Source organism: Bos indicus, chromosome 10 (assembly GCF_029378745.1).
Source record: "Bos indicus isolate NIAB-ARS_2022 breed Sahiwal x Tharparkar chromosome 10, NIAB-ARS_B.indTharparkar_mat_pri_1.0, whole genome shotgun sequence".
In the NCBI taxonomy this organism is placed as follows: domain Eukaryota; kingdom Metazoa; phylum Chordata; class Mammalia; order Artiodactyla; family Bovidae; genus Bos; species Bos indicus.
Window position 1 is genome coordinate 88,782,336 of NC_091769.1, and position 26,704 is coordinate 88,809,039.

General features: G+C 48.6%; 1 protein-coding gene across 4 annotated transcripts in view; it reads left to right on the plus strand.

Annotated features, from left to right (window-relative positions):
• Positions 1-26,704, plus strand: part of ADCK1 (aarF domain containing kinase 1) — a 139,855-nt gene that overhangs the window by 51,873 nt on the left and 61,278 nt on the right. For all 4 annotated transcript variants that reach the window (XM_070797925.1, XM_070797926.1, XM_070797927.1 and 1 more), the window contains one exon: positions 13,093-13,296. In XM_070797925.1, the coding sequence (XP_070654026.1) occupies positions 13,093-13,296 (204 nt within the window). The remainder of the gene's footprint in view (positions 1-13,092; positions 13,297-26,704) is intronic.

The window sequence follows — 26,704 nt, forward strand, 5'->3', positions numbered from 1 at the left end:
TGCGATTCATGGGGTCGCAAAGAGTTGGACACGGCTGAGCGACTGAACTGAACTGAACTGAAAGATTTCTTAGATACAACACCAAAAGCATGATCCATGAAGGAAAAAGTGGTAAATTTTACTTCATTAAAATAAAAAAATTTCTTTTTGGAAAAATGTTAAAGGAAAGACAAGCCACAGACTGGGAGAAAATATATGCAAATCATTTATTTGATAAAGTACTTGTATATGGAATGTATACAGAATACCTATAACCGAATAATAAGAAAACAAACAATTCATTAAAAATGGACTAAAGATTCACATTTCACCAAAGAAGATACAGAGATGGCAAGTAAACACATGAAAAGATTTTCAACATCATTAGTCTTCAGATCAGATCAGATCAGTCGCTCAGTTGTGTCCGACTCCTTGTGACCCCATGAATCGCAGCATGTGAGGCCTCCCTGTCCATCACCAACTCCGGAGTTCACTCAAACTCACGTCCATCGAGTCAGTGATGCCATCCAGCCATCTCATCCTCTGTCGTCCCCTTCTCCTCCTGCCCCCAATCCCTCCAAGCATCAGTCTTTTCCAGTGAGTCAACTCTTCGCATGAAATGGCCAAAGTACTGGAGTTTCAGCTTTAGCATCATTCCTTCCAGAGAAATCCCAGGGCTGATCTCCTTCAGAATGGACTGGTTGGATCTCCTTGCAGTCCAAGGGACTCTCAAGAGTCTTCTCCAGCATCACAGTTCAAAAGCATCAATTCTTCGGCACTCAGCCTTCTTCACAGTCCAACTCTCACATCCATACATGACCACAGGAAAAACCATAGCCTTGACTAGACGAACCTTTGTTGGCAAAGGAATGTCTCTGCTTTTGAATATGCTATCTAGGTTGGTCATAACTTTCCTTCCAAGGAGTAAGCGTCTTTTAATTTCATGGTTGCAATCACCATCTGCAGTGATTTTGGAGCCCAGAAAAATAACGTCTGACACTGTTTCCACTGTTTCCCCATCTATTTTCATTAGTCTTAGTGAAATACAAATTTAAACCACAATTAAATACAATTGCACATAATGACTAAAATTCAAAGGACATTATGCTGAGCATGGGATAATGTAGAGGAACTCTGATACACTGTTGGTGGAAATGTAACATGGTACAACCACTTTAGAAAACAGTTTAATTTCTTAAAAAATTAAGCATATACTGCCATACAGTTTGAAAATTAAGCATATACTGACATGCAGTTTGAAAATTAAGCATATACTGCCATACAGTTTGAAAATTAAGCATATACTGACATGCAGTTTGAAAATTAAGTATATATTGCCATACAGTTTGAAAATTAAGCATATCCCTGCCATGCAGTTTGACCACTGCGTTCCTAAGTATTTGCCTGTAAGAAATGAAAGCATGTCTGCACAAAGACTTGAACAAGAAAGTTCAGAACAGCTTTATTTGTAGTTCAAAACTGGAAACAACTCAAATGTGTATCAGCTGATGAATAAATAAAGAAATTGTGATATTAATATATTTATGCAATGGAATACTACTCAGTAAGAAAAAAAGAGTAAACTGTTGATACATGTAAGAATATGATGGAGCTCAGAAAAATTGTGTTGAGGGAAAAAGACTAGGTAAAAAAAATGTGATTCCACTTATATAAAACTCTACAAAATTCTAGGCTATACTGATAGGAAGCAGATGAGTGGTTTTCTGGAGATGGGAGGTATGTGGAGGGATGGGACTGGAATTATCAAGGGAAATCAAAGCTTTTGGGGGTCATGGATATGTTTAACTAGCTTGATTGTAGTGATGGATTCATAAGTGTATGCATATGTCAAAATTATCAGGTTGTACATTTTAAATATGTATAGTTTATTGTGTCAAAATATCTCAGTAAGGCTGTGAAACAAACAATGAGAGTAATGGATTATGATCCACTGAAAAAATTTAGAAATCCATGAGCCCATACTGATACAAATAAACAAATGAATAAATTGAAATTTCAGTAAAAAACTGGCTATTTGTACAATTTGAAAGGACTTCCCCATACAATACTTAGTTGTAAAAAGAAAAGAAAAAGTGAGAATGTTAGGCGGATAACCATCAAAATTAATGTTGCCTGTAGGGAGACAAATCAAAATTGTGCACTATATGATAGGTTGTAATGAGAACAGAACCTATTTATAGACTGGGCTCAATTCGCTAACACTTTTTTTTTTTAAAAAAGAATTTTTGCATCTGTGTTCACTGTGAATATTGGTATATAGCCTCTTTCTTCCCTTGTATTTTCTGTCTGGCTTTGATATTGGCATTACATCGGTTTTATAGAATGGATTAGGAGGCATTCCATCTTCATTTTTCTGGAAGAGCAATATTTCTTCCTTAAGTGGTGTCCTTTAGCTGTGACACCATCTTGAGTCAGAGTTTCTTTGTCTGTTACATACATAGTCATTCCAGCTTTATTTTAATGGATATTGGCATGGTATATCCTTTTCCATTCTTTTCATTTAACCTGTTTGTGTCTTAATATTAAGAGGACAGTTTCTTATAGATAACATATACACGAATCTTTCTTTTTTATCCAATTTGACAATCTCTGACTTTTAATTTGGGTGTTTAGACCACTTATATTTGAGGAGATTATTGACATGGTTAGATTTTCATCTTTCACCTTGCTACTTGATTTCTACTTGTCCTATTTATGCTTTATTTTTTTTCTCTCATGCCTTCTTTTGGATTGAGTTTTTTTCATGGTTGCATTTTTGTCTCCTTTGTTGGCTTATGGACTATAATTCTTTTTATTATTTTAGTGATTGCATCAGTTTATGGCATACATCTTTAACTTGTAGTCTACATACAAGTGACATTGTACTGCTTCACAGAGTGATGTGAAGAATCTTACAATGATATACTTTAATTTCTTTCTTCCCAGCCTTTATGCTATTGTAATACATTTTGCTTTTACATATGCTATAAACTTCATGTTATACTATTTATGTACTAAAAAAGAAGTCTTGTGCCTTGACCTATGAAGTTTCTGTTTCTGGTCTCTTTGTTCCTTTGTATTTCTGGTATCATTTTCTTTGTGTCTGAAGGATATCTTTTAAAATTTCTCATTGTGTAGGGAGATGAATTCTATCAGCTTTTATATGTCTTAAAGAGCTTTTAGTTTACCTTTGGTGTTAAGAGATGTTTTTGCCGGGTATAGGAGTCTAGGTTTTCTTTCAGTCCTTTCAGAGATGTTCCTCCACTAACTTCTGCTTATGTTGTTCCCAGCGAGAGATCTGCTGTCATTCTTATCTTTGTTCCTTTCTCTATAATGTGTCTTTTTCCCTCTGGATACTTTCAGGATTTTCTCTTAATCACTGATTTTGAACAAGTTCATTATGCAGTTTTCTTTCTTTCTTATGCTTGGGGCTTACTGAGATTCTTGGATCTATTGGTTTATAATTTTTAAAAAATCAAATTTGAAAAATTTCAGGTATTATTTCTTTAAGTATTTTCCCCCCATTCTCTCCCTGACCTCTCTTTTGGAGATTCCAACATTCCAATGTTTATAAAATTGCTTGAAGTTGTCCCATAGATCACTGCTGCTCTTTTCATTAAAGTTTTTTATTTTTGTTTCATTTTGAATAGTTTCTATTACTAGGACCTTTCTTCTACAATGTCTAATCATCTATTTATCCTACCCAGTGTATTTTTTTGTGGGGGGGATGCGTTGCAAGGCATGTGGGATAGAACCTGCATCCCCCTGCAGTGGAAGTGCAGAGACTTAACCACTGAACCACCAGGGAAGTGTCATCCAGTGTATTTTTCATATCAAAAATTACCATCTCTAGAAGTTTCATTTGGATCTCATTCTTTTTTTAATATTGTCCATGCCTCTGCTTAACATTTTGAACATATGAAATACAGTTATAACAATTGTCCTCTTTTGCTAATATAGGTTTCAATTTTGAGTTGGTTTTGATTGATTGATTTTTTCTTTCTCATAATGTGTTGTATTTTTCTGTTTCTTTGAATACCTGGTAAATATTTTATTAGGTGCTAGACATTGCAATTTTGTCTTTTTGTCTAGATATATTTGTATTTTTATAAATATTATAGAGCTTTGTTCTGGGACAGTTAAGTTACTTGGAGACAGTGTGATTTTTTTCAAGTCTTTTAGTATTTATTGCTTGGGAATGGAATGGTGTTTAGTTTGGGATATTCCCCTCTTCTGGGTATTATAGCAAATGCCTCAAGAATTATGAAATTTTTCTAGTCCAGCTAGTAGAAATAGACCTCTATGAACACACAGGGTACTGTTAACCCTAGGCTTTTGCGGTTGTCATCTTTCTGGCTTATGTAGTTTTCTTGTGTGTACGTGCTGACTGTTACTCAACCAGGTACACGAGGCAGACCCTAGGCAGCTCTTCAGGGTTCCTTCTTCATATGGCTCTCTGCTCTCCAGTACTCTGTCCTGTGAACTCTAGCTGCTGTGGTCTTCCTGGACTCTCAGCTCTGTGTCTTCAGCTCAAAGTCTTCTGGGTGCTGCCTGGCTCCCCTTTCCCTGCACTGTGGCCTGGAAACCCTCAATGCTGTGAATTGGGGCAACCATAGGTTCACTGTGTTTGCTTCGCATCTCTCAGGAATCACTCTCCTTCCTTTCCTGATGTCCAGTTTTTATTACTTCAGACAAGGAAGGTACTTTTATACCCCATTTGGAAAGAGATGTTAAGGATGACATCAAGATTATGGCTTTAGCAATTTCACGTTTAGAGTTGCAGTTTAACCAGGATCTACCCAACAGGTAGTCAGTCAGAGGAGGGACAGAGGACGCTGTTAAGGGGTAGGATTAAATCTGTGGTCAAGCTTCTTCAAAACTTTTATAAACTGCAACTTGTTCCCCACCCCCCCCCCCCAATAAGACATGATGAGTTTTACTTTGCTCATTAAGTAAAAGCTTAAAGCAAAGGGTGACATCCAGAAAAGAGACTTTGGAGACTGTCCTGGCTTGATTTCTTGGGGATGAAGGGGGAGTTGCAATTCCATTTTCATGATGAAAAACACACATGTGGATCATAGCACCCTGCAAAATTGGGGAAACAGTGCTGGATTCTGCACCAAGCTGGTCCAGTCTGTGTGGTAGAGAATTTGGGGCTGGACTTCTATTTCCAGAAGATGTTGAAGAAGAGATTATTTAAAAAAAATTCTCCTCTATTATTGATATGATAAATATTAGTTTTAGGAAATTTTAGAAATACAGAGAGACCTATAAAGAAAAGTACTCTTGTAATCTCACTGACCAGAGATAACACTGGTTGCTTGTCAGTGCATTTCCTTTGGGTGTTGAGTCTTTGACTGGGAGAATCTGTCAAGGGGCTTGTGTGCTTTGGGGTCTGTCTGTGACCTTCTCTTGTACCATCTCTTCCTGTGATGTGTGGGGTTGTATGTGTGTCTGTCTCTTTCATCTGTGTCTCACACTCAAACCCCAAAACCCCATTGGAGATACTGCCCAACTGCCCAATTCTGATGGGGGAGCCCTACTGATTGAGGCTGGCTTTGGTACCTTTCTTCCCTACTCTTTGGGATTTAGGCACAAGTAAAGGATTTCCCTTCTTGGGCCTTTGCTCCATCCCTCCCAATCAATAATTAATCAGTACTGAGTTGATCTTATTAGCTGTTCACTGCCCACTCCCTCCTCCCCCCAAATCCCAACCCAAGCTGGCTAATGACAATGCTTTTAATTAATACGAGGCAGATTAAAGCTCATTACAACAAGGTTATTGGTAATGAGATCATCATAAGGCAAGTTATTGAGCTGGGAGTGAAAACGAAGTTGGAGGAGGGGCAGAGAGATGGTGCCAGCTGTTCCTGCCCTGTTTTGGCAGGAATGGAACCTGGAGTGGGAACTCTGCAATGAGGACATGCTGCAGCGACAAACACCCATCCAGCTCATGAAACCCGGTGCTGGCTCCACAGGCCTCGGGGCCAGTGAGCAAATGGGTGTGCAGTGTTTAGGGCAGTAGTGTGTGTTGAGAAGCCAGCGCTGGTGTATTCAATTAAGAATGTGCAGAGTATGACCTGCTGAGTCGGGGGCACAAGCCACCCACACGGGGTCCGCAGACAGCTCTCTCGGCATCCAAGCTCCCACTGGGGAAGTGAAACTCACTGGGGTGTTTTGATTGAAGGTGCAGTTTAAACACATCCACCCGGAGGAAATAGAATCACAAGATTTATTATTACAGATCCCAGAAGCAAAGATGCTCAGTGAGCAGGAGAAGGGCGGTCCTCCGTCCCAAGTCACCAGCAAGCAGGAGGTGAATGCTCAAAGAGGGACTTTGCACTAAGGCAGCAGTTTCTTGAATTTCTGAATGAGACCTGCCTTCTGATCCTAAGGGACAGTGGAACTGTAGGAGCTGGAGCTGGAAAGGGACCCTGGAGATCAGAATGCCTGCTCTGTTATTCAGCATTTGTGTCTTTTGACCTTCAAAGAGCATTTACATTTTTTTGGTGAGTGGAATATCCCTCATCCCCATATGACTGTGTGTGTTTAAGACGCTGGTTGAAATATGGGTGCCATTTGCAGTAGATGCCGATTCAGTTTCATGGATTATGGTTTTGTGTGTGTGACCCATGGTTGTCATCAATCTACACTTACGGCTCATCATGGCTTGCCCTAGGGTACACAGAGTCTACAGGGGACACACGTGGTCTCTGTTCCCAATGGCTGGTGTGCCAGGGAATGAGTGAGTCAGAGGTAGACCAGCCTTCCTGGGCTTGTGTGACCAGAGAGGGCTCCCTGCATTGCCCAGACAGTGTGAACGTGACCTTTACTTTGTGCCAGGAGACACCCTACCTGGGACTGGCTCAGGGCACAGGAGGGAGGCAACAGAGCCCTGGCTGTGCTCCCTGGTAGGAGGCCTTGTTGGTGTGAGGCTAATGCTTTCTGAGTTCTTCCAGTAGCCGAGAGAAATGCAGATGTGAATCTAGTCTAAAGAAAATGGTGGAGCAGGTCTTATACACACACACACACACACACACACACACACACACGCATGTTGTGTTGTTCTCTTGACCTGAAATGCTCTCCTTTTTAATCCTAATCTATTCACATTCAATTGCAGGGGTTGTATCAGCCAGGGACTAGTCATACCTGTAATTGATTTTATTAAAAAATGCCGGGGACCAGCCCCGGCTGATCCAGGGTATTCGAAGGAGAGACAGCGTAGGCGAAGATCAGGAAACAATTGCTTAATTAAATGTTAATTAAGGATATAAAGAGTAATAGAATGAGGATAGCTCAGTAAAATTCAGTGAAGAAAAGAGGCTGAAATAAGGATAGCTCAGTGAGGAAATTCAGTGGAGAAAAGAGGCTGAATAATTCAGCCAGAAGGTAAGAGAAAGAACGACATGGTGAGACCAAGTTTCGGTGAACAAGGCCCGCAATTTATTTTCCAAAGTAGTTTTTATACCTTAAGTTATGCATAGAGGATAATGGGGGAAGGGGTAGAGTCTTGCAGCAAACCAGGCTTTCTTCCTGCAAACTTATCATATGCAAAAGCTTAGGTGATTTGCATCATCTTCTGGCCCGGAGGCCTGTTAACATTTTAAGACCTTTTCTTCAGAAAACTTATTTTTCTCTAAAGGTGATTGGTCAGGAGCCACCCTCCAAAAGCATTAGATAAAGTTGCATTCCTACAGAGCAAAGGTGTGGTGGGCTATAACAAGAAAAAGAATTAACTCAAGGGTCCCAGGTTACAAACATTAAAGCTACTACTTACACCAATTATATTAATCAATACACTGCCAGGGACACAGCAGGTAAGGGATATGGAAACTTAGCAGCAAACATTGGCTCAACAAGTGAAAATCCCTTCACCAATACAATTTCTAATCAATCTTTTAACTACTCAAAAGAATCTGTGTTTACACAGTTTAGAACATCTCCTGCCTCTCTCAGTTGGGAGGCTCTGAACAATCACATGTGGCCGGAAAAACCTATTCAGGCAGGCTAGAGGATTTCCAAAGGAGTTTGTAGGTTAAACACTGTCACACCCAGGAATTATTAACTGGAGCTGTAAGCTAACTTTTTTCAGAGAGGTAGTGGGGGACAGCCCCCCGTAAAGTCAGAGGTGTAGGTGAAAGCACAAAGCAGAAAGTAGGCAGACTCTGGTTTTGGGGGTAGATTGCTCGAGAATTTCCAGGGAGACTCCTGAGGCTTGATCCCGCCTTTGCGTATGCCAAGCCTCCTTCCTCATGACCTTTGCCAGAGGCGGAGCTCGCTCCCCGCAAAAAAAAATATTTATTTATTTAAAATTTTTATTTAATTATTGGCTGCACCACGTAGCATGTGGGATCTAGACCCCTGACCAGGGACTGAACCTGTGTCCTCTGCATTGGAAGGCAGAATCCCAATCACTGGACCACCCAGGGAAGTCCCAATAATTATGTATTTGGCTGCGCTGGGTCTTAATAGCAGCACGTGAAATCTTTCAGTTGTGGTATATGGGATCTGGTTCCCCAATGAGGGATTGAACCCAGGCTCCTTGCATGGGGATCTTGGAGTCTCAGCCACTGGGCCACCAGAGACGTCCCCATATTTGTAATTTAAATGTAAAAACGTATTAATTAGGAAAAGGTAGTTAACTCCTAAAAGCAGTAGTAGAAGAATCTAAGGGGACAGAGGTAGTAAATGCATAAAGCACCTGCTCCCTCTAGGATCGGGGTGGTGAACAAGAACAGACCTGAAGACTTGGCTGGGGGCCTCCAAGGCTGGGATCCCAGGCTGCCCTGGAGACAAGGAGACATGGGCCATGGTCACAGCGTGCCCTGTGGCAGAGAGATTTGTAGGAGAAGACGACCTAGAACTAGTGTTTGGGAGCTGCCTGCTGGGCGGTCAGAGCACTTGCTGGAGCATATGGGCCTGAGTTGGTCCACAGAAGGGGCCCACTAGGTAGTGAGGGTGGGCTGGTCCATGAGGGCCACCGGCAGGTCCCTAAACCCCTGTCCTGCTGGCTGATGAGCTGGAAGCCGCCCAGTGGGGCCGGTAGGGAGCCTCCTTGTGCTGCTGTGGTCTTGCAATGTCCACCCCCGCCCCCCAAGCCCCGCTGTTGACCAAGCCTAATAGTGACCCATCTGACACAGGAGAAGTGGCACAGGGTCAGTGCAGTATCATAGCATGTGGCAAGGAAGGGTGGATTGGCAGGGCCTAAGGACAGCCTCCGAGTGCCTGGGGTCCGGGGCATCCCTTTGCTATAGACGGAGCGGGTAGGTGGGCTCCCTGGCTGCTGGGACCAGGGTATTTGGGGCTGCAGCATTCTCTTTTTAATTCTTACAGTAACAGTTTTCTGTGTGGTTCACTTGGCAACTAATCATGTAGAATCTTTGAACATTTCTTCCATCTTTGTTGCCTACCGTTATTTAACTCTTCACCTGGTTTCTTGCCTCCAACATGCTCTTAATTATGTGAGCATCCTTCGTAGCACTTGAGAGTGTAAGTCCATCATAAATATTCACTCTCCTGGTTGACTTACAGGAGGAAGAGGGTACCAGGTTCCCACAGAGCCCTGGGCCTCCCTTGTCTTCTGTTTGTGCCCATGGCTCCATCCTGTTCAGGAACTGTAGCTCCAGGAAGGCAGGACCCTCAAAATTCCAAGATCCTCAGCAGAGTTGGGGTGGTGACTGGGGATGTGCAGCCTGGGGGCGGGTGGGGGCCACATCCCACTCCAGAGGGATAGGTGGGCATCAGGAGGGGAGTTAAGGCTGGCCTGTCTTGCACCGCCTGGCCTGCTGCCCACCCTATGTGCCTAATGCCCTGCTGTGACGTTTTCTTCCAGTTAACAGGAGATCCCGGCTAAAGTCTGCTGAGTTAAAGAGCCCTGGGACTGAAGTGCTTTCTAGACCTTGCTTTGACATTTATTAGCTTTTTCTATAATCAAAACATCTGAGTTTCTTGTCCTTAAAGACACCTGTACTTGCTTCCCTAAATTGCTGGAAGAATTAAAAAAATAATGACTTTGGCATCTTTGAAAATTGTAGACCTCCAAACAGACAGTGTCATTAGTATGGCTGAGGGGTGGGTGGCAAATGCGTGAACTTAGCATATCCTTGAATGAATCATAAATGTCTCAGAACTAGTTGAAAACCTTACACATGCTTGTTTCCGTGGGAGTGGGACTCAGACCAGGTAAGTTTTAAAGGAAAGGCGATCAGGAGTGTCAGGCCACGTTGGGCCATGTCTGGAGGCTGGCTGCAGTTGGAGGTTGGAATTGACTGGTCTGGGTACCAGAAGACTGAAGGTGAATGATGGGGTGGTGTCTGTGTGTGTATGTGTACCAAGAGACTGAAGGTGAATGATGGGGTGTGTGTGTGTATGTGTGTGTGTACCAGGAGACTGAAGGTGAATGATGGGGTGTGTGTGTACCAGGAGACTGAAGGTGAATGATGGGGTGTGTGTGTACCAGGAGACTGAAGGTGAATGATGGGGTGTGTGTGTACCAGGAGACTGAAGGTGAATGATGGGGTGTGTGTGTACCAGGAGACTGAAGGTGAATGATGGGGTGTGTGTGTACCAGGAGACTGAAGGTGAATGATGGGGTGTGTGTGTACCAGGAGACTGAAGGTGAATGATGGGGTGTGTGTGTACCAGGAGACTGAAGGTGAATGATGGGGTGTGTGTGTACCAGGAGACTGAAGGTGAATGATGGGGTGTGTGTGTACCAGGAGACTGAAGGTGAATGATGGGGTGTGTGTGTACCAGGAGACTGAAGGTGAATGATGGGGTGTGTGTGTACCAGGAGACTGAAGGTGAATGATGGGGTGTGTGTGTACCAGGAGACTGAAGGTGAATGATGGGGTGTGTGTGTGTGTGTGTGTGTGTGTACCAGGAGACTGAAGGTGAATGATGGGGTGTGTGTGTACCAGGAGACTGAAGGTGAATGATGGGGTGTGTGTGTGTGTGTGTGTGTGTGTACCAGGAGACTGAAGGTGAATGATGGGGTATGTGAGTGTGTGTGTGTACCAGGAGACTGAAGGTGAATGATGGGGTATGTGTGTGTGTGTGTGTGTGTACCAGGAGACTGAAGGTGAATGATGGGGTGTGTGTATGTGTGTGTGTACCAGGAGACTGAAGGTGAATGATGGGGTGTGTGTGTACCAGGAGACTGAAGGTGAATGATGGGGTGTGTGTGTACCAGGAGACTGAAGGTGAATGATGGGGTGTGTGTGTACCAGGAGACTGAAGGTGAATGATGGGGTGTGTGTGTACCAGGAGACTGAAGGTGAATGATGGGGTGTGTGTGTACCAGGAGACTGAAGGTGAATGATGGGGTGTGTGTGTACCAGGAGACTGAAGGTGAATGATGGGGTGTGTGTGTACCAGGAGACTGAAGGTGAATGATGGGGTGTGTGTGTACCAGGAGACTGAAGGTGAATGATGGGGTGTGTGTGTACCAGGAGACTGAAGGTGAATGATGGGGTGTGTGTGTACCAGGAGACTGAAGGTGAATGATGGGGTGTGTGTGTGTGTGTGTGTGTGTACCAGGAGACTGAAGGTGAATGATGGGGTGTGTGTGTACCAGGAGACTGAAGGTGAATGATGGGGTGTGTGTGTGTGTGTGTGTGTGTGTACCAGGAGACTGAAGGTGAATGATGGGGTGTGTGTGTGTGTGTGTGTGTGTACCAGGAGACTGAAGGTGAATGATGGGGTGTGTGTGTGTGTGTGTACCAGGAGACTGAAGGTGAATGATGGGGTGTGTGTATGTGTGTGTGTACCAGGAGACTGAAGGTGAATTGATGGGGTGTGTGTGTGTGTACCAGGAGACTGAAGGTGAATGATGGGGGGTGTGTATGTGTGTATACCAGGAGACGGAAGGTGAATGATGGGGGGGTATGTGTACCAGGAGACTGAAGGTGAATGTTGGGGTGTGTGTGTACCAGGAGACTGAAGGTGAATGATGGGGTGTGTGTGTGTGTGTATGTGTACCAGGAGACTCAAAGTGAATGATGGGGTGTTTGTGTACCAGAAGGCTGAAGGTGAATGTTGGGGTGTGTGTATACCAAGAGACTGAAGGTGAATGATGGGATTGTGTGTGTGTGTGTACCAGGAGGCTGAAGGTGAATGATGGGGTGTGTGTGTGTGTGTGTGTGTACCAGGAGACTGAAGGTGAATGATGGTGTGTGTGTGTGTGTGTGTGTGTGTGTGTACCAGGAGGCTGAAGGTGAATGATGGGATGTGTGTGTGTGTGTGTGTGTGTGTGTGTGTACCAGGAGACTGAAGGTGAATGATGGTGTGTGTGTGTGTGTGTGTGTGTGTGTACCAGGAGACTGAAGGTGAATGATGGGGGGTGTGTGTGTGTGTGTGTGTGTACCAGGAGACTGAGGTGAATGATGGGGTGTGTGTGTGTGTGTGTGTGTACCAGGAGGCTGAAGGTGAATGATGGGATGTGTGTGTGTGTGTACCAGGAGACTGAAGGTGAATGATGGTGTGTGTGTGTGTGTGTGTGTGTGTGTGTGTACCAGGAGACTGAAGGTGAATGATGGGGGTGGTGTCTGTGTGTGTGTGTGTACCAGGAGACTGAAGGTGAATGATGGGGTGTGTGTGTGTACCAGGAGACTGAAGGTGAATGATGGTGTGTGTGTGTGTGTGTGTGTGTGTACCAGGAGACTGAAGGTGAATGATGGTGTGTGTGTGTGTGTGTGTGTGTGTACCAGGAGACTGAAGGTGAATGATGGGGGGTGTGTGTGTGTGTGTGTGTGTGTGTACCAGGAGACTGAAGGTGAATGATGGTGTGTGTGTGTGTGTGTGTGTGTACCAGGAGACTGATGGTGAATGATGGTGTGCGTGTGTGTGTGTGTACCAGGAGACTGAAAGTGAATGATGGGTGTGTGTGTGTGTACCAGGAGACTGAAGGTGAATGATGGTGTGTGTGTGTGTGTGTGTGTGTGTACCAGGAGACTGAAGGTGAATGATGGGGTGTGTGTGCATGTGCAAGTACATGTGCATGTGCACTGGGGGGTGAATCAGGGTATCCACGCAGAGCGGGCAGGAAAAGAGAAGTGCGCCCAGTGGGCAATGGGCACTCACGTCTCTCTGGCCCCGTCTGTCTCCCTGCAGGTGCACCTCCGCTCTGCCAGGCGCCTCTGTGAGCTCTGCTGTGCCAACCGGGGCACGTTCATCAAGGTGGGCCAGCACCTGGGGGCTCTGGACTACCTGCTGCCGGAGGAGTACACCAGCACGCTGAAGGTGCTACACAGCCAGGCCCCGCAGAGCAGCATGAAGGAAGTCCGCCAGGTCATCCGCGAGGACCTGGGCAAAGAGGTACCCGCCTCCGCCGGGAGGGGTGGGTCCCTTCCTGTACAGTGTGTTTCCAGAAAGACCCTGCAGAGTTCTTGGCTTGGCCCCAGGCCCTGGGGATCCAACAGAGGTGGGGAGCACGGAAACTTTCAGTGTGAAATCAGAGAGGTTAGAAGGAACCTGAGTGGCCCTCAGTAAATATATTACTTGGACCATATGAAATAGTTATATGTTTAGACTGTTTTCGACCTGTAACCTAGTACGATTCATACCCTTCAATCTAATAGTTGCTGTCAGTTGTTGAGAGTTTACTGTGTGCTCCAAGCTCTGTTGTTTCCCACACGTTATTTCACTTAGTCCTTATGGCAAACCTACAAGACACACACTATCAATAAGCCTGTTTGGTGGATGAGGGATGGAGGCTTAGAGTGATCAGGTAAAGTGTCCAAGGGGACTGTTAGTACACAGTTCCGGCGCCCTGCTCTATCAGTGAGCTGTCCTAATCATTCAGTGCAGTGGCTTCTGGGACATCGCTGGGCCTCTGCTTGATTGCCTCCAGTGACAGGAAGCTTATTCTCTTATGGGCTGCCTGATGTGGTCTGCTCTATTATCAGTCATCTCTAATTGTAATAAGTGCTTCCTCCTGAGGGCTGATGCCTGCTTCCTCAAACGTCTCTGATCTTCATTCTGACCCTGGAGCCACAGACAAAGGGGCTGAGGGCCATTCTGTATGTGGCCCTGGTCACGCTCCTTTGGACTCACGCCAGTGACCTGCGGGATGTGTGGAACCCAGACTGGGCCCAGTGGTGTGGATCCTTGTTGGCCTGATCCACTCATCGTGATTCTGGGGAGGGGGTGGTTGGAACAGCCATCTGCAAGGATCTACAGAGCAGGCCCAGGCTTACGGACTATGTGCTAGAATTTCATGGTACCTAAGAGAACTCTATTCAGTAAAGCTTTTCTCCCTTCACCTATTACATTTGAAATTCTCCTTTTTTTAAAAAATTATTTTTATTTCTTTTTTCCCTTTTTTAATTAATTTTTTTTTTTTTTGTCTATGAAGCAGAGCATATGGGATCTTAGTTCCCTAACCAGGGATCAAAGCCATACCCTCTGCATTAGAAGTATGGAGTTTTAGCCCCTGGTCCGCCAGGGAAGTCCCTGCAATTCTCCTCTTAGAGAGAGAATCCTTTGGATCTTCTAGGATTTTTCTGAGCAAAATAATCTTAAATGTCAAGCCTAGATCAGCTGACGCCTTTCCTGAAATTATTTTATTACCTCTGATACTTCCCAATTTCCCCAAATAAAATCTTTAGCTGGGCTTTCGAGATCCACCCCACCCACTTTCAGCTTGCCATGGTCTTCGTCTGCTTGGAGTCTCTTTACTCCACCCTCTCCCTGTCAGTCATTCCTTGTGTTCCTAGGCCACTGGCTCATCTGTCTGTCTGTCTACCAAATGCCAGGCACTGTGCTAGATGCTGGGGGTCCTGGCCAAATCCCAGCTCTCCCATGAAGTCTTCTCTGACCATCTGCACACCTTTGCTCCCTCCACTTGTTCTTCTCGTGGGTTGGTTAGTTGTGTCTAGGTAGTTTCACCACAAATTGTGAAGTCTGGGGATGAACACCATGGTGGTCCTTTTATTCCTGTCTGCAGTTCCAGAATAGTACGTGGTGTATCAGGGGTGCCGGTGTTTGTTTAATGAACCAATGATGGATAAGTGACAGTTTCCTTAGGCCACTGAGGGCCAGGCGGAGAGTTGGGGCAGAGGGTCATAAAGCTCAGTTGTTCCGTTTCTGCTGATTTGCGTGCAGCTGGCCCTGACTGTCGGTCCCTTAATGTAGAGCTGGCATCACATGCCTGGCATCCCTCCAGAGAAGTCCCACTCCTCACTGATGGCCTGGCCTGGCTTGGCCTCATTATTGGACTCTCTGGGAGAGGCATGGGCACTGGATCACCCAGGAGGGCTCCTTTCTCCTGGGCCCTGGTGCCCACAAGGTTTTGTTTGTGCCCTCCAAGAGCCTGTCTCCCCAGTCCTGTGTACATTTTGTAATCAAATCCCACTGGCCTCCGAAGTCAAATTCCCTGGGGGTTCTCAGTCCCTTTGGCCAGATCCCCAGGTTGGGAAATCTGCTGTAGGTCCTAGAACTTTCTCAGCAGCACTAGAATTTGTTTGGTATAATGGTTCTGAGCATAGACACCTCTGTGGACTTCCTTCCTATGGAGGAACATCTCCTCCAAGGGGATGGGGCGGGGGTGGAAGATTGAGTGAAGAGTAGACCTGATTTAGGGCTGAGTCAGGAGCAGGCCACAGGCTGGGCAGAGTGGGGTGAGGATGGAGGGGCCGCAGGCCGGGGGGACGGCAGCAGCGTGGCTCAGCCTTCGTGTGCCTGTTTCTTGCCAAGACGGTTGGCCTCCTGCTTCCTACAGCATTGAGATGCACCCCCAAATGAACACTAAATAAGTCACTGTAATAGCAGTGTGAAGTGCACCATTGCTGGGCACTGTGGCAGCTCAGCGGGGGTGGAGGCAGGAAGAGAAGGCAGCAGCTTAACCCTTGGAGCTGGAGGGGGAGGCGAGAGCAGGGCAGCGGCTTTCCTCCAGGCCAGGGTGGAGCGAGACGGGAAGTTCGGGGCATCAGCAGTCATCGTGTGCCTGCCCGCCCAGCTGGCTGCAGGGTGTCTGCAGTTGGGAGACGCTGCCTGCGTCTTCAGGGCCCCTTCTCTTGGCAACCCCCTCGCCCAGCCAAGCCATCCTGAGCCTGGTGGCCTGTGTCTCCTGCCCCACAGCTGGTCATGAGCCTGCTGAGAGAAGGAGACTAATGTCAAGGCCATGGCTTGGAGGGCATGTCCCTCCTGGCTGGGAAGCTCAGAAGCCTCAGGGTTCTTACCCCGGCCCCCACAGACGCACAGTCAAAGTCTTGCCTCACCCCTTCCTCCCCCTCCCTGCCGGGAAGATGGCATTTGTTCCCGGTTCCACACTTTCTTAGCCTGTGGGCGGAGGGAGGGGAAAGGGGGCCGCGTGGGAAGCAGGGTAGGCGGGTGTCGGGGAGTGAGGGCGGGGAAAGTCACTCACTCTACCCTTCCCTCCTCCCCCAGCTCCTCCCGTGACACTTCTTGGGGAGCAGCCTTCCCCGCACCCCCCATCCTCCCAGGAAGACGTTTAAGCTGGCTCCTCTAATCCTGAGCACCACGCCCACCCCGGGACCCTCCATTTCATCCCTGGTTCCAGGAGCGGTTAAAGGAAGCTGAGTCTGCCGTGCATCACTGTCTTCTTCCTAGGTCCGAGTCCTCGGGTGGACCCTGAGGTCACCTGGAGCTCAAAGACTGCACACGTGTTCAGTTGCTCAGTTGCTCTTTGTGGTCCCATAGACTGTAGCCTGCCAAGCTCTTCTGTCCATGGAATTTTCCAGGCAAGACTACTTAAGTGGGTTGCCATTTCCTTTTCCAGGGGGATCTTCCGGACCCAGGGATGGAACCCATGTCTCCTGCATTGGCAGGTGGATTCTTTACCACTGAGCCACCAGAGAAGCCCCAAAGATCGGTCACGTGGCTGCCCCTAAATCTCACACTGAGAGGAGAGGGGTGACCAAAGAGGAGTTAGAGGCTGGTGTGCCCCAGCCTGCCCTGACTGGCTCCGTGTCTGCCTTGTGAGCAGAGCCCTTAGCGCTCTCAGACTGATTCCTGTCCCTGGAGGATAGCACTGGCCCTGAGGGGATGTCCCCAGCCTGGGGCGTGAGGGTGAGGTTGCAGCTCTTCTGGACTCTGTGATGTACGTTTGGTGTTAGATCAGTTCACATCCCTGGACAGCAGGCAGTGCCGTCAGTGTCGAGGTGAGAGCAGGTGAAGTGATCCCATTCCCGGCGTAGGGACTGGCCTCTTTCGGGAGGTGGGGTGCTGCTAGTGGGGGGACCATGTAGCTAAGGGAGCGGCATGTGAGGGGTGGGATGAGACCTCAGATGTTTTGATCTTCTGGCCAGTGCTTTGTCTCCTATGTAGCAGAACTTCTGTTTGGCAGAAACCCTTTAGGAATCACTTTTTTATGTGTCTGTGCCTTAGGAGTTTCTATCCTTACCAAAAAGAAGCTTACTTTTTTCCTTTTATTTTGAATGTTAGGCTTACGTCTTGCACGACAGGTTGAGCAGTCAGCAGTAAGAGCTCTAGGAGGTGGGGTCATTGCTTCTGCCTGGAAGTGACTTGAATCTGGAGTGGGTTGGGGTTGGTCTCAGTCTTGTCTCCTGACCACCCTTGGGGCGGCGGGTCCAGGCGCAGTGCTGATCCTGACCAGCAGATGGCGCCTGAGCTTGAGTGTCCGGGAGGGCTGTTGAAGTCCTTTGCTCCTTACGAAGGGAGCCCTGACGGCTGGATGAGACTCTGGTTCTTTCTACTCCTGGGCATGGTCCCTGCTGTGGAGCGGGGCTGACAGCTCTGTACTCTGAATGGGGCAGACGCAAGCTTAAGTTATGAGACTGTTGACCACCCTGGGTTTCAGGAGCTCTTGGCGCTATGCTGGAGGACCTGGCCGGGTTCTTCGTGCTGACCACCAACCCATCCTTAGAGCTTCTTCATTTGGAGTAGGAGTTCTCTAAGGCCCCTGTAGGCTCTAACAACATTCAGTTCTGTGGTTCAACACCTTTTCCTTGACTATCCTCTCTCTCTCTCTCTCTATATATATATATATTTTTTTTTTTTTCATTCTGTCTGTTGTCTAAGCAGCTGGTATTTAGGGGGAAAGGTACAGAGCTGGAAGTTGTAGCTACAGTCAACATGGGTAAAACCTTCCTTCTGGCCCGTATAGTCTAGGGTCAACAGGAGGTACACCCATTGCTGTAATACCTGGTCCTGTGGGGAGGGGGAGGAGATGGCGAGGGAGAGAGATATTACATTTGGGTGGGTGGAAGCTTTCTGCAGCCCATTGTGTCTCATCTAGGTTCTCAAAGATGGGTGGGGTTGGGGGAGGTGGAGGTTGGAGGAGGGGGTCACCAGTTAATGAAATGGGCCGAAGATGCAGGCTGTGGAAAGCATAAAACACAGGGGAGTGCATGGTGAAGTCTTGCTGACTGGCAGAGGGAGTTCAGCCTGGTGACTCGCGGGGCCGAGGTGTAAAGCTGGGGCTGAGGTTACATTACTAAAGGTCTTTGGATGTTCTTTTCATAAGGTGAGCCTGAAATAGGAGGGCTTGGAGAGGTTCTCAACAAAGAGGAATGGAGTGGAGCTGAATTTCCTTAATAACATGGGAGATGAGGTGGGGGAGGTGAGGCTGGAGGTTTGAGGTGGGTGGAGAGCTTGGGGGCAGGAGTCACAGTGGGACTCAGGAAGAGATAAGAGAATTTTCAGCTGCACTGGTACAGTTATCTTTGGTTGTGCACACACACACACACACATCTCTCCCCCCTCCTGGAACACACATGGACAAGTCCAGTCTCCTTATGATACATTTCAGTGAGAGATCCAGTTTCGTCTGTTGTGCTGGAACATAGCTGTATCAGATGATGTTCTTCCCAACTCTGGAACTCGATGAAAAACGAAAGGAAATTAGGTCAGGGGCCAGAGTTCAGAAACACCTTTGTGAAGGGCTGTGTTTGTGCTGGTGCTGAAGGCTTGGGGTTTGGCTTCTGTCCTCCAAAACACATTTTATCAGTCTTTTCCCTCCTGAGCTTCCATGGGGTGGGGTTTCTAGACTTGACCTGGTTTTGTAACCCCCTTGTGGCACCCAGGGACAAGTGCTCAAATGTTTCTGAGGGACCATCCAACCTGAGTGGCTGTGAGGATGCAGACAAGAACCATTGCAATTCAGTTGGGGAAACGCACCTCTCATTGTTTCACACGCACCTACAGATAATAGGTGCAGGGTGAGTTTCAGGTGTCAGCAAAAGGTCAGAAAGGAGGGAAAGAAGCCCTGCTCCCAAGAACATCATTTGTTTATTGAGTGGTGGGGGTGGCAGAGAGAAGGCCCTGCTGACAAGAGGGGCAGCGGAGGCAAAAGCAGACGGGGGGAGGTGAGGGCAGGGTGCTCTTGGCCCATGTGAGAGGTTCCTGGTGAGTGGAGCCCCAGGTGGGCACAGCGCAGAGACTGGGGCAGAGGCTTGGGTGGGTGGTGGGGGAGGGGCCGGGGGAGGGGACTTGCAGAGGGAGTGGCCAACTTTGGGGTGACCCTTATCATTTCCGCACGTTTGCATTCAGGACCTCATGCTGGCGTGCAGAGAACTTTGTGAGAACGAGGACAAGGTGCCCCAGCTGGGTCTTGCTTTCACGTGGCCGTCAAGCTCCTATATTGAGCCTTTGAGGTGGGCAGGAGCCAGAAGCTGCCTGTTGGCTTTATTGGCCTCATAACCAGGACTTCCCTGGTGGCTCAGATGATAAAGCATCTGCCTACAATGTGGAAGACCTGGGTTCAATCCCTGGGTTGGGAAGATCTCCTGGAGAAGGCAATGGCAACCCATTCCAGCATTCTTGCCTGGAAAATCCCATGGACGGGGGAGCCTGGTAGGCTGCAGTCCATGGGGTCACAAAGAGTCGGACACGAGTGAGCAACTTCGAGACCTCGGACAAGCAACTTATCTTCTCTGTCCCTCAGGTTCCTCTTTAGTACAATGGAGTTAATGATGGTACCTTACCTCCTCAGCTTGCTGCAGGGATGAAATGAATCAATGAATGTGGAGCGTGGAGCCAACGTCTGGCACAGAGCAGGTGGCCAGCAAACATGAGCTACCACTTCTGTGTTGTGCTGGATGCCTTCGGTGTGTGAGGAACCAAGGTCCTGAGGGACTTGAAATGGTGGAGTTGGGTCTTTAACCATGTTTTCTGATATAAGACTATGGTTCTCTGTCCCCGATGCTATTTTTCTAGAAGAATGGGCCTTTCCCTCCCCATCCCCTCCCACTGGTACCCAGTGTTCCATCTAGTGGCCAGCCGCAGCCCTCACTGGTGGAAGCCTCCCTCAGGCTGCCTTGGAGCCTGTCCCCCGGGCTTCTTGAGAGCCTCCTTCCGCCCTGGGAGGCTGCCAGTGGCTCACTGGGCACTTTCCTGAGGCTACTCAGCAGCGCCTGCGGTGTGGTCTTGGACTGACTCCACAGATGGGATAGAGCCATGGGTGTCCAGGGTCAGGGAGCTGGTGGCTGTGTTGTGTCTAGTGACAGCTGACGGTGAACAATGTCGGATTTGCGATATCCAAAGAAGAAGATTTAGCTTCAGGACCAGGGACCAGGCTTGATCACTCCAGAGCTTTTGTGTAGCAGAGTTTTATTAATGAGAAAAAGGGGCAGAGAAAGCTTCTGACACAGACACTGGAAGGGGGGCGGAGCGTGCCCCCCTTGCTAGTGTGAGCAAGGGAGCTATATCCTTTTTTAATTGGTTATTACAATAAATCAAAAGAATTTTACCAGACCCACTCCCACACTTACATTTTAGGATAACAGGGTTAGAACTTAACAATAGAAAGATCCTACCAGACCCACTCCCATAATATACATTCTAAGATATCAGGCTGAGCGCCGAAGAATTGATGCGTTTGAACTGTGGTGTTGGAGAAGACTCTTGAGAGTCCCTTGGACTGCAAGGTGATCCAACCAGTCCATCCTAAAGGAGATCAGTCCTGAGTGTTCATTGGAAGGACTGATGTTGAAGCTGAAACTCCAGTACTTGGGCCACCTGATGTGCAGAGCTGACTCATTTGAAAAGACCCTGATGCTGGGAAAGATTGAGGGCAGGAGGAGAAGGGGACGACAGAGGATGAGATGGTTGGATGGCATCACGGACTCGATGGACATGGTTTTGAGTAAACAACGGGAGTTAGTGATGGACAGGGAGGCCTGGTGTGCTGCAGTCCATGCGGTCACAGAGTCAGACAGGACTGAGCGACTGAACTAAACTGACTGAACATATCAGGATTAGTCAGAAGGTTTTCAGGAAGGAGAAACTGTCCTCAAGCAGGATACATTATTGTTATATAATCCCTAGTACAGAGTTTAAACAGTTGTGTAATCATCAGTTCCAGGCTTAAAGAAGAAAAACTCTTTTATGTGACTCAGACTAAGGAATGTAGAGGAAAAGAAAAACTTTGTCGTTTCCTCGTCCTTGAGACCCCCAGACCTCTCTCTCCTCCTCTGGGACCCCAGACTTCTCATCAACCTGCCTAGGAATTGACTCTCTCACTAGGGCCCCTCGTGCCTGCCTCACCTGAGGGATGGCAGCTGGACTCAACTTCCCTTGTCCTGGAGGAGTTGGGTATGGGGTGGGTGACAAACATGCTCCGGGTTGAACTGGGGCTGGAGAAGAGTGTAGAGGACAGGCTGCAGGGGGATTGCGCCTACCCCGGGGCCTGTGGAAGCTTTCCTCCTCGATGACAGCCGCCTCTGTGGTCCAGTGTTCTCCGCTGCCTTCTTTCCAATGCCGATCCAACTCCTCCCTGTGCTTCTCTGACTTCCCTCATACTTTTGATGGAGCTCTCCTCTGTGTCAGCCCCGGGGTCCCCGCCCTCAGGGTGGGGTGGGGGGGGCTCCTGCCTGGTTTTTATACACCCCGGTAGGGGGCGGGCCAAGGTGGGCTCGGCCTTTATACCACCCCCAGGGCTGCTCTGCTGGCCTGGAGCTGGGCACGAGGGCTGCAGCTGTCTGTAGACCTGCTTCTTTTGGTCTTCAGAAGAGCCTTGGAGTTTATTCTGGGTCTCCCCAGACAGTGCCCCGCCTCCCCCAGGCTTCTGGGAGGGGAGCAGAAGGCGCTGGAGTGCGGGCAGGACCCGGTGTGCCGAGCGGGGAGACGACCCTCTCCGCCGACTTGGGCTCCTCCAGCCTTCCCAGCAGCTCTCAATAAAAAACGCATTTATATTAAAAACACATAATGAAAAATAGAAAAACATTTTTTCCCCCAATAATGCCGAACATCCAAAGGAGATTTTTATCAATTACGGGAGAGAGATTTGGGTTGGTAATTTAACGAGCGGGAGATGGATGGCAGGCAGTGTCCCTGTCAGCGGACGGACGGCGCGCCCTTAGTCCCGGGACTGAGGCGCCGCCTGCTCTCCCCGCCCGCCCCGGGCCCGCGCCCTTCCCCTGGGCGGGGGCGCCCGTCCCGCCTGGTGGACCCGCACAGCCGGGCCGCGGCCCCCTCCCTCCTGGGCACCGAGGCCCCGGGCAGCGGGGCGCCCCCTCGCGCCCCCGTCCTCCGCAGCCTCACACAAGCGCCCTGACCGCTCGGGTGTCTCCCGCCAGCCGGCCTCTGCTCCTCAGGCCCCCCTCTCGTCCCTCCTTGTTCCTCAGGCTTTCTCCTCCTCTAAGCTCCCCCTCTCACCACCACTGCCGCTGCTACTGCGACGACAGCAACACCACACACACACACACACACACATGGAGACACATACACATAGACACACGCACAGATGGACACACACACATAGACACAGATGGACACACACAGACACACACAGATGGACACATGCAAAAAACACACACATACTGACACATACACAGATGGACACATGCACAGACACATACTGACACAGACACACACACATAGACACACACACACGGACACACACAGACATACACACAGATGGACACATGCACAGACACACACACATACTGACACAGACACACACATAGACACAAACACATAGACACACACAGATGGACACACACAGACACACACAGATGGACACATGCAAAAAACACACACATACTGACACATACACAGATGGACACACACACACACACATACTGACACATACACATATGGACACATGCACAGACACATACTGACACAGACACACACACATAGACACACACACACGGACACACACAGACATACACACAGATGGACACATGCATAGACACACACACATACTGACACAGACACACACATAGACACAAACACATAGACACACATATAGATGGACACATACACAGACAGACAGACACACACATACAGACACAGACACACACACACACACACCGTGAATGCCTGTCAGGCGTCAGGCATTACTGTAGAGCTTTCACATGGATCAACTCACTTCTCACTAGAACTCTCTGAGATGGGTACTGGTATTCCTCGCTTTACAGCTGGGAAACTGAGGTGCAGTGTCTGGTGAAGTGGTCCCCCTGGGCCTCCCCAGGTACCCCCCCAGTCAGGATTAATGGCTCTTTTGTGTTTCCCTACTCCAGTGCCACTCTTAGGCAGTTGTCTGTTGTGTTAAGATTGGTTGCCTCCCCATCTTATCCCCAGTGGGGCCTAGTGTGGGCTCTGCACATAGTAGGTGTTGTGATGTGGTTGGGTTGACTTCTGAGCTATTTCAGATGCCCCTGTCCCCTTGAACAGGCTGGCCTTCTCTTTCGGCCTGGTGGTCTGGTTGTCTCAGAGGGCAGTTTATGTTCCTGGGATGGCAGGTCCCTTCCCCCTCGTCTTGGGGTTTCCTCAGGATGCTGTCCATGCCCAGCACACAGAAGGTGCTTAATAATGGGTTATAACATGCGCCAAGACACTCCATCAGAGGCAGGGCATCATGGCTCGGGGTTGCGGGGCCTGGGGTTCTCAGGGAGGCCAGCTCTGCCCTGCCTCGGTCTTGGTCCCACTGTTCCCTGGGATGTTCCTGTACAAGCCTGTAGAGTGCTGTATGAGGGTGTGTCTGGGGCTATTTAAATGATGGGCTGATGGGAGGCCAGGGTTTGGAAGGAGCAAAAGGATCATTTCTGAGGCAGCATGGCATAAAGGTTAATAAAACAGGCTCTGGATTCAGCAGGCTTTGCCCAGACCCTGAATCTATCATATTCTCACTATAGCGTTAGTTCTTTCTTTAAAAAAAAGCTCTATTTATTTCATTCATTTATTTGTCTGCACCTAGTCTTAGTTGCGGCGTGCGGGATCTAGTTCCCTGACCAGGGATGGGACCTGGGCCCCCTGCATTGGGAGCTCAGAGTCTTAGCCCCGGGCCCACCAGGGAAGTCCCTCATTGGTTTTTTTTTTTTTCCCCTGAACTTTAGTTTCCTCATCTGTAAACAGGAATGATAATAGAACCTTTGCATTAACAGGGCTGTGATGAGGATTGAAAGGCTAGACCATCTAAAATGCAGTGCCCAGCTTATCGTGAGTCCCAGCAGCTGTTAGCTGTGGTTGTTGTGTGTGGGGTTGTGAGGAAGAAACAAAGCAGTAAGACAGGATCCTCACTTTATATCCATCCCCTCACCTGGGTGCCCGGATCTTCCTGGGGTTTGACAAATGCTGTATCTTCTCATTGAGCCCTCGCTGACCGGAGGCAGCTGCTTTAGACAGCAGTTATCCCAGAGTGTCACTAACTCATGGGTTATATGGATTTTGAAATCATCTTGTCCAAGCCTGGTTTTGTTTTTTGTTTTTTTTTTTGCAGGTGAGGAAACTGAGGCTCAGAGAGGGGAAGTAACTTGCCCAGAGTGGCACAGTTGCTTGGTGGTAAAGGCAGGAGTGGAACCTGGGTCTCCCAACCCCTAACCCAGGGCTCGTCCTCCCAGACTCTTCTGTTCGGGGCTGGAAGCTTTGTGCCCGGAAGATGGGGGCTGGCACGGGAAACGAGGCCATTCTTGTTCTCAGCGAAACCCAGAGGGCCTCAGGTAGCTTCCACCCTGCTTGGGACCGTGGAGTCCCCTGTGGACTTCGAGGAGGCTGGATGACCCTAAGTTCACCCCCCAAGGGGATGGGATTCTGTTCTTTGTATCCTTCTGTCAGCCCCATCTGTGGTTTGAGGCGATTCTACCCATTTGCTCACCAGTTTGCCCTCAGCCCACAGTCCAGGCTTGGGGTGGTGCCCGTCCCTGGCATCTGGCATGCAGGGATGCCCACATCCTCTGCTGAGCTGCTGTGCCCAGGCTGTTCTGTGAAGAGAGAGCCTCAGCTCATGGTGGCCACATTCACAGACTGATACTTTGCTCGCCCAGAAAATACAGGTTTGTTGAGTGACTGATAGCTCTTACCTCTGTGTCAGGGCTGTGGAGGATACAGAAAGCGTCAAAGCCACGTCCCTCCTTTCCATACCCCCAAAACCAGGCAGACAGAACAGTCCACAGGGGGCATAATTAGAGAAGAATTAAGTGCTCAGCTGTGGGGCTGATGCAGGAGAAATGCAGGGCTCAGGTGGTAAAGAATCCGCCTGCAATGCAGCAGACCCTGGTTTGATTCCTGGGGTCCGGAAGATCTGCTGGAGAAGGGATAGGCTACACACTCCAATATTCTTAGGCTTCCCTTGTGGCTCAGCTGGTTAAGAATCCCCCTGCAATGTGTGAGACCTGGGTTGGGAAGATCTGCTGGAGAAGGGATAGGCTACACACTCCAATATTCTTAGGCTTCCCTTGTGGCTCAGCTGGTAAAGAATCCACCTGTAATGCAGAAGGACCTGGGTTCGGTCCCTGGGTTGGAAAGATCCCCTGGAGAAGGGAAAGGCTACTCACTCCAGTATTCTGGCCTGGAGAATTCCATGGACTGTACAGTCCATGGGGTAACAAAGAGTCGGACACGACAGAGCGACTTTCACTTTCACTTTTCACTTTGTGGGGCAAGTTCAGAAGGGGGTTCTTGGATGAGGTGGGCCATGAACTGGCCCTCACAGGATGAGGAAGATTTAAGGAGGGAGATATAAGAGCATGAGGAGCTGGGTGGTGTGGTGGCTGGGGCTGACCTCAGCTTGTTTCCCACTGAGAGCAGGCCAGGAGGGCTGGAATGACAGGGAACTTGGCTGAGGGTCTGTCAGTTTGCAAAAGCTGTTGTAATGAAGTACAGAGGTCAGGTGGCTTATGCAACAGAAATCTGTTGTTATATAGTTCTGGTGGCTGGAAGTCCAAGATCGCGGTGTCGGCAGGGATGGCTCACCTGTGGGCGTCGGGGAGGCCCTGTTGCGTGCCTCTTCTCTCGCTTCTGGAGGTTTGCAGACAGTCTGTGGATTTCCTTGGCTTATAGAAGCATCACCCTGATTTCTGCCTTCACCCTCACCTGGCGTTCTTCCTCTGTGTGTGTGTATCTGTGTCTGAATTTCCAGTTTTCATAAATGCAGTCCTGTTGGATCAGGGGGCCAGCCTATGCCACCATGATCTCATCTCAACTAATTACATCTGCAAGGACCCTGTTTGCAAGCAAGTTCATGTCCTAAGCGCTGGAGGCTAACACATGGATATTTGGACACAAATCAACTCATTATCGGTGGTGTGTTGGCTGTGAGGATCAGAATCCCAACTTGAACTAGCGGAGGCAAAAAGGCAGATGTCTTGGCCCATGGAACCACATCTTAGCAAGGGTTGGAGTGGAACTGTGCCTTCCGGGAGCTCTTCCCGGACTCTCCTCTCTGTCTCTCAACTTCTTCCTAAGTGACCTTCATGACCTTCGTGAATGAAGGTCAGCTTCACTCGTGGTTCCCTCCATGACCACTGGCCACCAGCCTCTCTTGGCCTCACCTCTTCCCAGCTGTGGCCCCAGGAGAGAC